The sequence below is a fragment of the Emydura macquarii genome, unplaced genomic scaffold, assembly GCF_026122565.2.
Source record: "Emydura macquarii macquarii isolate MOO-44397 ecotype Brisbane River unplaced genomic scaffold, CSIRO-AGI_Emac_v2 contig_1253, whole genome shotgun sequence".
NCBI lineage: Eukaryota > Metazoa > Chordata > Testudines > Chelidae > Emydura > Emydura macquarii.
Window position 1 is genome coordinate 26,161,429 of NW_027131390.1, and position 14,627 is coordinate 26,176,055.

The following is a 14,627-nucleotide window of genomic DNA, read 5'->3' on the forward strand; positions in this document are numbered from 1 at the left end:
ATTCAATTTAAATTGCTTTCCCCAAATCATTAAAGAATGAGCAAAGAGGTTTCACCTTTTATAGGCCATTTGGACAAGTGATACTGATTTACAAGGAGAGCTAAGGACATCTTATAGTTTGGAGATTGTTATTTGGATAACACCAAAATAATATACACTGTACAGACAAGTTCCCTGTCCCTAAGAGGTTGCACTCTAAGACAAGTGGATCTGGCACTAGCACACACTGATGTCAATGGGGCTCTACAAGAGCACAGGGATCCACCTGAGTGTATCTCTTTGCATGATGAGGGTCTAAATAAAGTCTGCAATGAGATGAGATTTGTACTCAGTTTCTGTGCCCCTCCAATCACTGGCTTTTTCACCGAGAATGCCAACAAAGGGGTCAATTAGTGCCAATTGCAAAGGTGGGTTTTGTGATGTGGCTGCCTGTCTACACTGAAACTGTTCTGAGATTAACCAGTCCACATATACAAAACAGCTTTCTGATGATGAACTTCACTCACTACTGACCAGCAATGGATCTGAACTGAGATTCCAAAGATGAAGGTTTCCATTACTAAGCTTTTATCTAAGTGACACAGACTCAATTTGGTATCATTGTAAAACTCTGGTTTCCCTAATTTACATCTTCCTCCTCTTTAAAAACTGTTTTCAGTTACAAATCAAGACTATAGGGAGCATATCTAATACACAAAATCTATTTTACAATACAAACCATGCCTTTTCATTTTAAAAATCAGCCAAAATAATTTTTTGATTGGAAAAAAGGCACAAACTCTGTATATCAAGTCTCAAATGAAAATTTTAAAGGTAAGGTAAGAAAACTCTTAATAAAACCCGCAACATTTCTACTTTAAACCACAGCAGAATTTAACAACAGTGAGTCTGGTGTACATCGCTATGATGAAGAAAATGTAATGGCATCTTATATTTAAAGCGAAACACCAACTAAAATAGACCAACATTTCAGTATCTGATATTCAGTATCAAATTAGCCAGCAAATTCTCAATCCAAAATTTGATCAGATAATTACGAGGTTGAACATGGACAGCATTTCTGAGTATGCTACATAGGACAGCATGACTCTGATTGGAATTGAGCAACTGAATACTTCAGAGTACTTTCAGGTCTACCAATTTAGAGTTAACCTTATTCAGTTGAAACCATGCAGAATAACCAATAATAATTTAACAGCCTCCTCATTATAATACTTTGGTATTCACTGTAAGTAACTCATATGGTAAATAGTTTCTTTAATATTTAGTAGTTATGGGTAATAGCTTTCTAATCTGTGAGTTTTTAAATTAATAAAGTATCTTCCTTATTTAATAACATGTACACAGAATCCTGTTGAACTAAAAACAGGATGAAATACAAAACGACCAATAATTTCGTAACTCTCAAATTCTTCCAAATACCAGCAGATAATGGGAAAAGGCATGCAGTGCCACAAATGTTGATGTGTGTCTTCAGGGCATACTACTATTAAATTCACATGAATATTATCTTATGCATTTTATATACAGTGCAGGTATATTATACTAAATATGAAACCAAATAGAATTCAACCAAAACACTGACCTACTACTCTACAATTCATCTATAATCAGGTTATGCTGTTGAACAAATACATTTGGGAGCCAAATTCTGCCCTTGATTCACTCATAGCTCTTATTGTTTGTAGAGGGAACTGCAAATAGCAGTTCAAATCCTCTCTTTAGCCTAATCCCAGAGGAAATTAAAACATCACATCAGATTAAAAACACTATGATATACTGGCAAATGAATCAATTAAAAATTGAGGTTTATTTTAAAACACTTGTTTACTGGATTTTTGGCAGTAAAATGATCTACAAAGAAACTGTGGTACTATCAAGTCATATAGAACATACTACTAATTATACAAAAATCAGACCACATGATTCACAAGAATTGATAATACTGAAAAGTAGTGCAAATGGAACTCACAGAAAGTAAGAGCAAGCATGAAAGCAATCACCTATGTTAGAGATAGATCATCCAGACCACCACCATGCCAGTATAGCATGCTCCCTACAGTGCATTTTCTAGTGCTTTTGTCCTATACCGTTTAAAAGTATTCTAAGTGAAGGGACTTTCACCACATTCCTAGTCAAATTATTACAAGATTAATCTAATTTTCAGGAAGCTTTGCCTTATGTTCAGCCTACATTTTCCATTTTAGTTTAATCCCATTACTACTTTTAGTTACATCCTTGTTTCATACTAAAATATTCCTCTCCCTCCTTGCTGTTTAAATCTTTTATGTATTTATGAACTATGCTCCACTTAAAAGCTAGTCATTGCTTAAATAAACTAAATATATTATTTCCATAAATCAACCACTCCAGCTTCTAACCATTTCTTTGGCTCTTCTTGGAGCTCAATCTAGTTTATGAATACCTTTTCAGTGGTCACTGTCCAAAAGAGAATACATTATTTTAGGTGCAGTCACTTCAAAGCTATATAGAGGAACTACAGAAACTTGAATTTTTAAATTTAAAGAACAGCAGGAGCTTCCTGTTATGGTAATATCACTCATATTGAAAAGGTGTTGAGGAAAAACAATGACTATCCTAGGAAAGGTGGTGGATAATAGGGTGTGGACAGGATGATGTGCATATGGTGTACCACAGCTCTTCATTGGGTGAAAAGTGTGCTGTAAATATGCGTCAAAATAGCTTTCAAAAACAGCTTTTAATTTGCACACAATTTAAAATGGTAAACGAGTTTAAATTTCACTTTTATACAAATCATTTACAATGTATCAGTGCTACCTTAATAATTGATTTGCACCATCTCTCTCTGAATAATCCTTTATCATCATAGTTTATCCTCTTAGGAAAAAAATTATTGTCTTGTAAAATGAAGTGAAGGATACTATTAGCCCTTAATTATACAGTTCTGACACTACAGTTCAGGTCGTGTCAGCCATTCCATTTTAAACCCCTATTTTAAGGGGTTTATGACTTGGTCATAAAAAAAAACTGGATAGAAGTTTGGAGACTATGTTCTCTGGCTAGAGTCACTTGAAAAAACAACTTAAAAAAACTACTATAGTTACTTAATATTATGTAAGTGTAAAAAGTGTTCATATTGGTTAGCACTGAAGGCACTCATAATGGTGATAAATGCAGTATATAGGTCTGAACTGCCCATCTACCCTACCAGCGTGGATATTCGAAGGGAACAGCAGAAGAGAGACACCTTTTAGGTCCTTTTTTTAGGTGAGGCAGGGGCCTGGATACCAATGAGGTCTATTCTTCCTCTGCTGCACAGTAGTAGGGAGAACAGGCAAAGAGGGGCTAGGTGATAGGCTGCCCCTCAGGTATTGCACTATCTGCACCCTGGATGTTTGGGCTGCTGTTTGTTCCACCCATTGTTAGGAGGGGGCGGCAGGAAGGGACAAAGTTATTTCTACACATCCCTGCTGCTCTGATAGACAAATCTAGATTTGCCCGGTAACTTTCTTTGTCTTCTCTAAAGCACTGGGAAGGCATGTGTTAGGCTGAGCACTGCTCTCTTATATCTTTTCATAAAGGTAACAGAAGTTGCATGACTATATCCTGTTGTACTTTGAAAATTTACTTTGAAGGGTCAATTCTACTTTTAATTTTTCTGGCTTTTCTTAGTTTGTGCTGCTGTCTTCTCTACAAAGACACCAGAATTGATCCTATCCTCTTTATCCCCACTGCCAAAAAATTGCCTGTTCTCTGGTTATTTCCTACATGATTAAATCTATCCTCTGTTCTTTGGTCTTCCCTTCTCTCACATGCAATACAGCCAAAAATCTTGATATCAGGATCATCCTTTTCAGTTATGTCTGCTTTCTTGATTCCTCGGCTTCCTCCCCCATCCATTAAGTTTAAGATTTCCTTCTATTGTCAAATCACACCATAGCTATGTCTATGTCTAAATGTATGCCCCTATCTTACGTTATAACCCAGTGTTCCACCAAAGTGCCTTCTAATAGTCCCTTTCTTTTTCCCACTCCCAATTTCAAGTCTTCCACATTGCACCTTATTAGCTGGCCTCTTTGTGCCCCAAATTTTCAACTTCTTCTCTTCCAAAAAATTTCTCAACACTCACCAGTTCTATGAAGCACATTCCTGCTATATTGTCAATGTACTCTATTTGTTCTGATTAATAATGTACTGTTTTATACTCAGCACCTGCTGAGGCCTTTACATTGAAAGCTCTTCAACCACAACGTTGAAAAATGTGAGTTCCCTTACCTGTTTGACAGCATAGTCATTTCCTAATGCACAATCTGGCCCAGAACAGACATAGATGTTTGAGGGTAAACGGTCATATGAATTCCTGTCAATGCCTGAAGAATCTCTCATGTTGAAGTATACTGCCCATAGGACTCTGGGCTTTTCCAGTCCTCCATATTTGGACTCTAAATGGCAAGAAAGGTTTTCAGTGACCAGCATTCAAATCTAATAAGAGATTTTGTGTAATTTATCATAATAAAAAAGTCAAATCATTTATTGGCATGAAATTACTGTAATAGAGTATAAATAAATACACACACACACACACACACACACACACACACACACACACACACTAAAAAGTACTAAAGCATACTGGTAGTGCTTTTAATACATTCTTCCTATTATGTTTCTAGAAAGGAATTTACTAATTAGCCATTTAACATTTTAAATCTTGCTGGATTATTACTATTTTTAACTTTATTCAAAAGTTTTCAGTGTTCCTTAAAGTAAAAAAATTCAAGTTAATTTGAATCGATCATGCCTTATATTGCTCTTGATTGACCTCAGCAGGGTCCTCTTACAATATGTGCTAAGTTGATCACCTCATTCTGGAGTTGCTGATTTTGAAGTTCAATACATTTCCCATCTCATTTCACTAACTGGTGTTTCCATCAGTGCTTGCTTTTCAATTTCAAGAGCAAATCATACTAAATGTTTTTCCATGACTTGTTTAGAAAAGGGTTTCTCCATGAGGGAAAAAAGGTGTGATTATAGACTGTACATTCTCCTATGTCTAAAAACCAAAAGTCATATTTTATGTCGATATGAAATTGTACATCACAAGACATGTATAAGTGGTCAAACAGTGCAACTATCCGACCCCTTATTTCATCTTATCTTACACCTAGTGCTTTTTCTGCTTCACTTCCCCTTTTCCATCTCTTCCGTAAGTATGAAAAATTACACTTGTTTTGTATATCAACCAAATGCCAAATAAATGTAAATTAAACTATTTAATTTAGATCTATTGTTTTGAGTTTCATCCAGAAATTTACATAGGAAATATACATGCTTGTACAAGTTCTGAATTTGGCTCCCAAGTGTCTTTTTGCCTTACTCCATTTGTTTCCACTGGTCATGGGAATGAGAGTATGGAATTTGTTCCTGAACACAGGTCCTCCGTATGACATGTCAACTGCCGCTATCAAGCAACAGTGCCCATCTCACATGTTGCTTCACAATATACATTTTATTTTGTCATTTCCCACTTAATGACTTATCAGTTTGCAGTTATACAGCATCTTTCAGGGGATAAAGCGTTTGACAAAGTTTGAGATTTTTAAAAGGGTCGTAAGGAAATAAGGCGCCTAGCTTCCAATGTAAAAACATTCTTATGAAAGAATAGGCAACAAATACAGAAAATAAACCACCACCACCATGGATAATACTTAGTCCTGCCATAATGCAGAAGACTGGACTAGATGACCTCTCAAGGTCCCTTCCAGTTCTATGATTCTATAATGGAGAACAATAAAAATAACAAATTACTCCAATTTCAGATAGCTTAGTCATTCTATTTTTCGTCTTTTTTGTTGTGTTGTGATTAAATTGAAATCATAGGTGAATTTCTATTTCTCTCTGATGATCAAAGAATGCACATTACTCTTAATGCACAAGAAACTACCATAAACTAATTCTTCCTTGTTTACCATCTGTATTCTTCTTCAATATATTGTGTGTCAACCAGCACACAACCAGCAACACCTTTTAAAAGACTATGGACGCTGATGGACAATGCTGATACTGAGACTTTTAGATGTTATTTTTGGTAAATTCATTCTGTCCTTTTTTGGTATTCTATATCCTCTATAACAAATGCTGCCAGGGCTATAATCCTGCATACAACTTTATTTCTTGTAAAAGAATGTTAGATTTATTCATTTTTAAAGAACAAACTTTCATGCTAGATAATAATGCTGAAATTCAGAAAAACATTAGCAATGCACTATTGTAAACAAAACAGCAAGGATAAATCTATTCTATATCATTCCTTCAGCATCTATTTTTTTTACAACTATCAATTAATTTATTTTAAAAATAGGTGTTAATCTTACGGAATAATTTGAAAACAACTTAAATCCATCAGCCTGTGAAAGCATGAGCCTTAATACAGAATAAGATGCACTTTAATATATTAAAAAGTTCACATTGCTCATAAAAGTTACTTTTTCCTCATTTAGGCAGGAAAATGAATGGAGTCCTCTTCTCCAGGTGACTTTCCCTCTTTGACCTGCCATGGCCCAGTGCTCACTTTATCTGGTGATTCATTTTCAATAACTCCAACAGTATTTGTTCTGACATTTTAATTAAAATACGACCACTACCCTCATCCTGATGATAAAAAGGCCTACACGTCAGTGAAAACTAGCTTTTCAGTGCCTCAGTGCACCTAAGGACCCCTTCTGATCATCAAAGTTCTTATAGAAGAATTTCAGTCAGATTCTAAGCAATACATCATTTCATAGCTAGATCACTTTAAACATTAAGATTAATGTAAAAAAAACCCTCAAAGGAACAGAAGACACTAAACTGTAGGCTAATCATTTATTTACTATTTGATATTCAAAGAAGCGTACAATACTGCTTTTTAAATGCAAACTACAGAAGATATATTTAAGTGTAGACCTGTAGCATACAGCTTTGTGGGCTTAAACTGAATGAGCACACTAGTAATGAAATATTTGAATAAAAGAAATAAAACACAGATATCTCCTATTTTACAAACTTGTATATACAACATCCCTTTTTTGTCCAAAATGTCTGCCTTCCAAAGTCTAATAGGTAGGTGATTGCATTTTCCTCAAATTTTACAAAAACCTGATTTTTAAACTTTTGCTGTTCCCCAGACTTTTGTAAAAATTAGATTTGCCTGTACCATACATCAAAATGGAAGAAAAAATATTTATGAAAATATATGTGCTGCTCAAACCAAATCAAAGCTTCTGATGAAGGCAATAATAGCTTTTCATTTTTTTTTAATCAAAAAGAAACTTGGTTTATCAATTAGCCTTGCAGCTTCAAAAGAGAATTAAATCGGGGGGAAAAGAGAAGAAACAGAAAAAGAGTGAAAAGTTAAATATCAACTATTCACAAAACATGGTAATAGGCTGTGAAACCTTAGCCACTGAAACAAGTAATCATGACAATCCATGGTGAAATGCATTAATCCAGTTGTGTGTTCTCTTAATAATGATGCCATTTATAAAAGACCTCATAGCAGATGTGCTAATGTTTATGACTATCTGCTGCAGGGTGTAGAAAAAAGGAGGGGTGAAGGACAAGACTGCAGTCCAGACACTAAAAAAAAAATTATGATTGGAGGTGTATGTATGTACCTTGTTTAACTGTAATATGCAGACAAAAGCGATGGAACAGAAAACAACAAGGAAAAGAGACAGTGGATCCCTATGTGGGAAAACTGTAACAACTCCAGAAAGTTAAGAAAGAATGTAGTGTGACAGTGAGCATTTTACAACTATTATGTTATCAGCAATGAGTATTGGAATGATCTACAATAATACTCCTGTTGACTAAAAAAGTTCCAATGTTTTACTATGAGAAGGCAACTCACTATAGTTGAGTTTGAGCACTCCAACATTAAAGAAAGCTTTATTTCTTTCAGAACGCAACCACCAAGAGTATGTTACCCTGCTGCTCCATTCTCTACAACTGCCTCCCCATACAATACAAGGTTAAATTCAAAATTCTGCAATTGATTTTTGAGATACTTCATCGAACTGGCTTAAGACACCTCAGAGACTCTCTCTCTTTTCAACAACTGCATTCTTCAACAGCTACATCCCCAGGAACTATGAAGCTGTGGAAGTCAAGGGCGAAGGTCATGAAAACATCTGACAGGGCTTTCTTAGAAATGGCTTTGGGACTCATTACTGGGGATAAGAATGACTAAAAATCTCATTGCCTTCAGGACAAAATGTACAATTCACTTATTCAACTTAGAATTCACACAACGGCAGTTACAAACAGCAAACAAGAGGAGAAGTGGAGGAAAAAGATGAAAACAAGTAAGACGAGAAGCAGCATAAGAGGAGGGAGAAGAGAAAGGAAAACACCATTACAAAAAAAGCACATAGCCCTGATTGCTCTGGGGAATCAGAACAGAAAAGTAGATCACTAGCCTGCTGTGATTTTATTTTATCTTGGGAGGCATGCAACACTAAAATGATGGACATCATTGTAAGAAATAAAGAAGGATAAGTGAAAGATGGGACGCAAGTATGCATTGGTAACTGAACTGAAGCTTCAGCATTGTTGTCTGTGCAAGTGCATACTTTTATGGATTCTTTTAAACAAACCTTTTCTGTGCAATGAAACCTTTGTTAGAAATGTAAAGATCAGAAAATGCTTTCAGGTCTCCCATGCTTTCTTCAACGATGGACATTTATTTCCAAAGTTTTACTCTGCTCAGTCAGAACTGCTGGACCTAAACACTGTCTGAAGCACTACCCAAGAACATTAAATCATGGTCAAGGAAAGAGATAGGATTGACATTTATCTAATTATGTTCTCTCACTCTCAATTATATTGAACCCATCCCTTCACTTTAGGGCATTAATACCCAAAACAGGCAACCAAGTGGAGATCACCACATATTTTGATCTTGATGGTGGAATTAGATGTTCAGCAGAAGAAATGTTAAATTCAAAAGGTAAACATATTTATAATTTTTTTCCATAACGCTTTCCATCTATTTTTCTTACCTCTCTCTGTTTCAGCATTCAGGGTGAACAGCTTCTGTACAACAGGCTCTAAATCTTCTTTAGCAGTTTTAGTTGATAAACAGGTAAAATGAACCAAGTCTGTTGGAGGGGAAACACAGATTTATTATGATTATTACCACTTCTACCCTTACATACAAATATTCATTACAACTTTAAAAAAAGAACAGGCCCAAGAAATGACTTCTCTTAACAGATGTCACTTCTCTCAACTAAGGTAAGAGCTGCATTCTGGGAGCAGAGAATTCAATTTAGGAAAAGTAATGATAAATTCCTGAGAAAGATCCCCAAACATAAATAAATTAAACTTTTGGGGGGTAGACTATCTTTTTGTAAACATTATTGGAACTAACAACTCTGCTATCCATGTCTGACCCTTACAGTGCACAAATTTAGCTCTCTCCAATTCTTATAGAGCAAGTCACTTAAATTCTTAATATCTGCTTTTTAAACTTATACAGTACATAATATAAAAATTATACACAATATAAAATCTACCTAAAAACAGATCCACAACAGTACATTTCCTTTTCTAGATCTTTATGAATATTTTCAAGCACTTCATTCAAACACATCAGTATTTGTACCTGAGCGCCTCAAACTTCCTATTTCCTTCCTTTCCTAATGCTAACAAAAGTAGCCTGTGAAGTGCCTACAAAATCTCAAAAGGAGATCAGAGAGCGAATGTGTTTTCAAGCAATTAAGCCTAAAGACTAAGGTGATGTTTCCATTTGACACTACTTAAAAATATCAGATCAATTTCTTAAAGCAATACTGAGATCGCAGTTTACTATAAAGGTATATATGTAGCTCAATCACATGTCTGAACAGAGAAGTGTAGCTACAATTATTAGCACAGCATTGCCTGTAATAGGTTTAACTTGGCTCTTGAGTGACAGTCTTACTAGCATGAGTGGAAGTGGCAGACAAACAACTATTTCAATATAGTTCTGATATAATAGTTTAATACCCAGAATTTTCTTAAGTGGTTTGTCTGTAGCAACCTGCAGGGAGCTTGGAGGGAGGAGCACAGGCTGCAGGAGGGAAGATCTTGGAAGAGGCACCAGACAAATCAATCTGAACAGATGGTAGATTGCTACCAGAAGTTGCAGCATCTCTGTAAACTCTACTCTTACAAAAGATCAACTTTAGTTTTATAAGCATGGAGTCCTTTCAAGTTATTACCTAGCACATGAAATACTGTCCATTCCAAAAGTCACCAATATCAATTTTAGTGCAATATTCCCCTCTCAGATGTAGGTGACATCTGTGCAAAGTGATCTGTCCTCCTTACATACATGGATCTCATATTCATGTCAGTAAGCATTCTCTGGGTGTTGGGAGAGCAGAATATGATTTGAGATTTATGGGGAAATATAGAGAAGAGATTTTATACTTACAGAAAAGGCTTCTGACATCAGGATATGACCACATTAAAAAAACAGCAGCAAGAAAAAGCAATGTATATACTTGGACACATTAGCATGGTGTCTCTGTAAGTACGTCAGAGCACTTTGTAAAAGTGGATGATAGATCAGACACGTGTCTGAAGCTTACTAAAGCCCCGAATAAAGATCTGTGTCAGAGTTTTCAACTTTTACAATCACTGATGTCAACAGGAATATATTCATAACTCATTAATTTTAAACCAGATTTTCGGAAGAGCTCCGAGCTCCCAACACGTTCTATTTAGGTACCTAAATAAGGTCCTGTCTAAACTATTAAAATCAGGTTATACTTGAAAACACTTGCTAGCCAACATTTTAAACAAGACCTATTTCCACTTGTTCATGGCATCAATGATTGCTTTGTCCCTATGCTTCCCAAAGAGATTAACAACAGTAGTTGGGAAGGAGGTCATCAGATGTTAGTCTGCAAATCCGAATTCCACAGATAGAACTGCAGTCCCTCCAGAATTGCACAGCAAATCATAGTCAGGTGAAATATTCCTGAAACATGCTGCTAGAGAAAAATCTAGTTTAAAGTAGATTTTATGTAGGTTTTTGTTTGATTTTGTACTCCTAATGGCCTCCCAACTGAGAACATCCCTGCAAAAACAGGTTTCAACCAATACTCTCAGACCTGAGGTGACTGGATCCAAGTTTTGTCTCAGTGAAGGTCCTAGTCTCCTGTCTGTGAGCTCAGCAAGAATATTCTTTTCAGATGGTACAATGCTCTGTATTAAGAGTTTGTAGCAGGCTGAATCACATACGGGGGTGATGACCTTTTAGTTTTTTGGGTACAAGTAGAATTTCTGAATTTGCATATTAAGACATTGACCTTGACAGGAAATTCCCACTCAACTTCATCACATTCTCATAAACCAAGTGAGTATGAATTACAGAGGTCATCTTAACAAGTTCCCTCTCCCTACCCTTTTTGTTTATTTTCTAAAAGCACAAGAGCTTGTGAAATTAGACCTCCTTCATCTAGATTCCTGTCAGCTCAATGGCAACGATGGGATAAAGTCTTTCCATGACTTTCTATCTTGTACCAGCTTCATTCATCTTTAAATCTTTTTGTTCTATGTCATTATGTATTGTGTCTATCCAACGCATCCTCTGTTTTTTAGTTCCTTGCACAGTGGTGTCGCCAAATACAGTTTCCTGTCCAGGTCCATTCTTCACACAACTCCAAACCACCACAGATGTCTTTCTTGAATCTTTTGTGACAGTGTTAATTCTTGCCCTTTTTCATATCTTTTCATTTTTTTTATTTTCTGTAGTCTTGAAACTCTCGGTATTCCCCTCAGCCAGTTCATTTCTGCAGCCAAAATCTTTTGCTCAATTGGCTTTCCTCATATGCCAGTATTCCAACCTGCAAAGCAGTACCAGCATGACAGTTGTCTCTCATATGTTGAGTTTTGTTTTTACTGAAATCTCAAAGTCTTCCAGATCTTCCAGACATTTCTGAATGCAGCGGTTAGTCTGATTCTTCCTATGTCATCTTCACAATTCCCATTCTTTGATAATAGTCTTCCACGGTACACAATTTTTCCCACTTATTCTAAATCTTTGTCTCTGAGTTTGATCTTTACCTCTTTCTTTTTTCTTCCAATTGCCATAATTTGTCTTCTCCATGTTGACCCTCAATTTTTCTGCATTCCCCATCTACCTTGTTAGTTATTCTCTGTAAATCCTCCTTGGTCAATGGTGTAATGTCAATATCATCTGTGAATCTAAATTGCGAATTGAAAATGCTATATACTGTATGGGCAAGTCACCCTTGCTACTGAACCGAAAATTATGCACTTTCTGCATGTGATCAAATTTGCAACTTTACTGTAAGAATATAGGTTTTACATTTAATTTTCTTGGTTGCTGAAAAAAGGCTGGAATTTCTCATGTTATTTTTCTCTGCTCCAAAGGGTCTTCTTTTTGGATGGAGCCAGCCACTCTACTTTATTGTCCCTATCTTACTCCATAGATCTTTATTCAGGACTAAAGATCTTGAAGCAAGCAATAGCTCCTGCTGGACCTCTCCCCTGTCAAGCAGTTACACGGGAACTCATGGATCTCACAGTTCTTGAAGGAGCGGTGCCTCTATGACTAGAAGCCTTTTAGAGGTACAGCAATGGATGGAGAGGATATGCACTCGGTTCACTAGTTCCAATTCTTCCTAATCAAGTGGATAGTTAAATGGAACTCTCAACCACACAATATTTCTTGGCCCTTCTTCCCTCCCATAGTTTCCTCAGAGGACAGGACAACCTAGTCTCAAGGGAGAGCAAGGAGCAAATAGAAAGTAAAATGCTAGTCGCAGCACTGTGGAGATGCATAACTGTGCCATAGGCATCTCCACAAGTTTTCAACTCAAACTCTCAATAGGTTTTCAGCTTGCCATTCTCATGTCACTATACTTTACATATATGGGATCAATCCCATAGTACAAAAGGCAAATTTAATTAAAATGTTACTGCACATACACAAACCTTATTTTAAAAATTGTATACAGCTTTGTAATTTAAAGTGTTTTTTTAAAAATATAAATCATGGCACCTTTTTTTTAAACTGCAGTCTAGGATAGTATTAAAGTTAAGTTATTTCATTTACAAATGTATCAAAAATATTTTTTGCTGAAATCTGGGCCCCACTGAAGTCAATGAGAGTTTTGACGTGGACTTCAATGGGACAGAATTTCAATCCTTCAGTGAAAAAAAGTACATCTTGGGTAACAAAGAAAAAAAAATCAAAAGACATTTTCTTGAATATAAAAAAGTAATTCACCTTTGGGCTCAAACTAGAATGGAAACTTTCAGCCAAAAATGCAGAATTTATCACAAAAATACAGGTAAATTAAAAAAGGTGATGATAATGAAAGTTCTCTTGCAACTTTAACCAAAACGTTCATTATCTCAAACATTGTAATACAATTTTTTTTCTCAAAAAAACACAGCTATAAATCACTGAAGTTCACATCATTTACTTTCTATAAAATCATTTTTATTACCTATGAGGTTATGGTTATGAGTCACAAAGTCTCATCAGTATATATTTTGATTATGTTTGATTTACTCAGGTATAACTGCATTAGTTACAGTGGTTGCCAACATTTGTCTTCAGGTAATTCTTCTAGCAGGAAGAACGATGAGTTTAGTTCATGATTTCATCATTAGAGTCTCAATTTTTAGGGCAAATGAAGGAGTTTGGTTCCACTCAGCTGGCAATACCGATTATGTGCCTGTCATTTATGCACTATGATCAAAGACTAGATGCATTTGTATACTTATCTTAAGTAATTGTTTGAAGGAGAAATCAGTCAGGTTAAAACCCATTTACAGATAATGATGTAAAAATAAAAAAAGAGATTTATGTAATGTGCCCTGCTACTAGAATTTAGCTCTACCCAAATGCCAACACACTATTTCAATACTCTAGTAAAAATAATTACCAGTTCATTACTTATTTTCTTTTTATATTCAATTAGTGAAGTATCAAAAATTGCAATTTAAATCCATCAAAACAAGTACATCCTGAGGAAAGCTACAAAAACCGTGTGTGAAGTGGAAGTAATGTGGAGAGGTGGGATAGGGGAAATGGTTTAAGATTCCATCATGCTCTTGTGCTAGATTTTAGCCTCTATTTAGAATATTGCTTGCATATGACTTTATACCAACTCTGAACATTAAATGCTTTCTGGATTTGACTTCCTGTTGTGTGTTTTATAATAGATTGAAGAAACCAAGGCAACAAATCTGTCATTTAAATGAATGAGCATTAGCAACACAACTGACGTAAAGTACTTTGTTGTATAATACATAATTACAGACTGTTTATTAAAATTCCTATTATTTATTCTATACTTCACATAGGAAATAAAGTTTTAAGGGACTAGGTGGCTCAGTGGATAAGCTCACTATCCTTTCACTTCTGAAGACCTGAGTTCAGATGTAGGTAACAGTGCACAAGTTGGCTATTATTAAGATTATTTATTATTTGTTAAATTGTTAAGCAATCAATGCGACCTCATTCTACTTCATCTCCTTGAAATGTCTCAAACTGGTAAACCCTTAGAACAGAATTTAGAAAAAACCAATGGATTACTCTGAGTTTCAAAAGGAACAATTTGTTCAACTTTTTCAGACCA

The 14,627-nt window shown here is 35.5% G+C and overlaps 1 protein-coding gene across 2 annotated transcripts in view; it reads right to left on the minus strand.

Moving 5' to 3' along the window:
- Positions 1–14,627, minus strand: part of CHM (CHM Rab escort protein) — a 124,462-nt gene that overhangs the window by 3,897 nt on the left and 105,938 nt on the right. Inside the window, exons 13-14 of one of the 2 annotated variants that reach the window (XM_067548385.1) lie at positions 9,024–9,122; positions 4,258–4,424 (exon numbers count right to left, since the gene is read on the minus strand). In XM_067548385.1, coding sequence (XP_067404486.1) covers positions 4,258–4,424; positions 9,024–9,122 — 266 coding nt within the window. Of the gene's footprint in view, positions 1–4,257; positions 4,425–4,546; positions 5,758–9,023; positions 9,123–14,627 lie in introns of those variants that run through there. The other variant, XM_067548386.1, reaches the window with a different exon arrangement.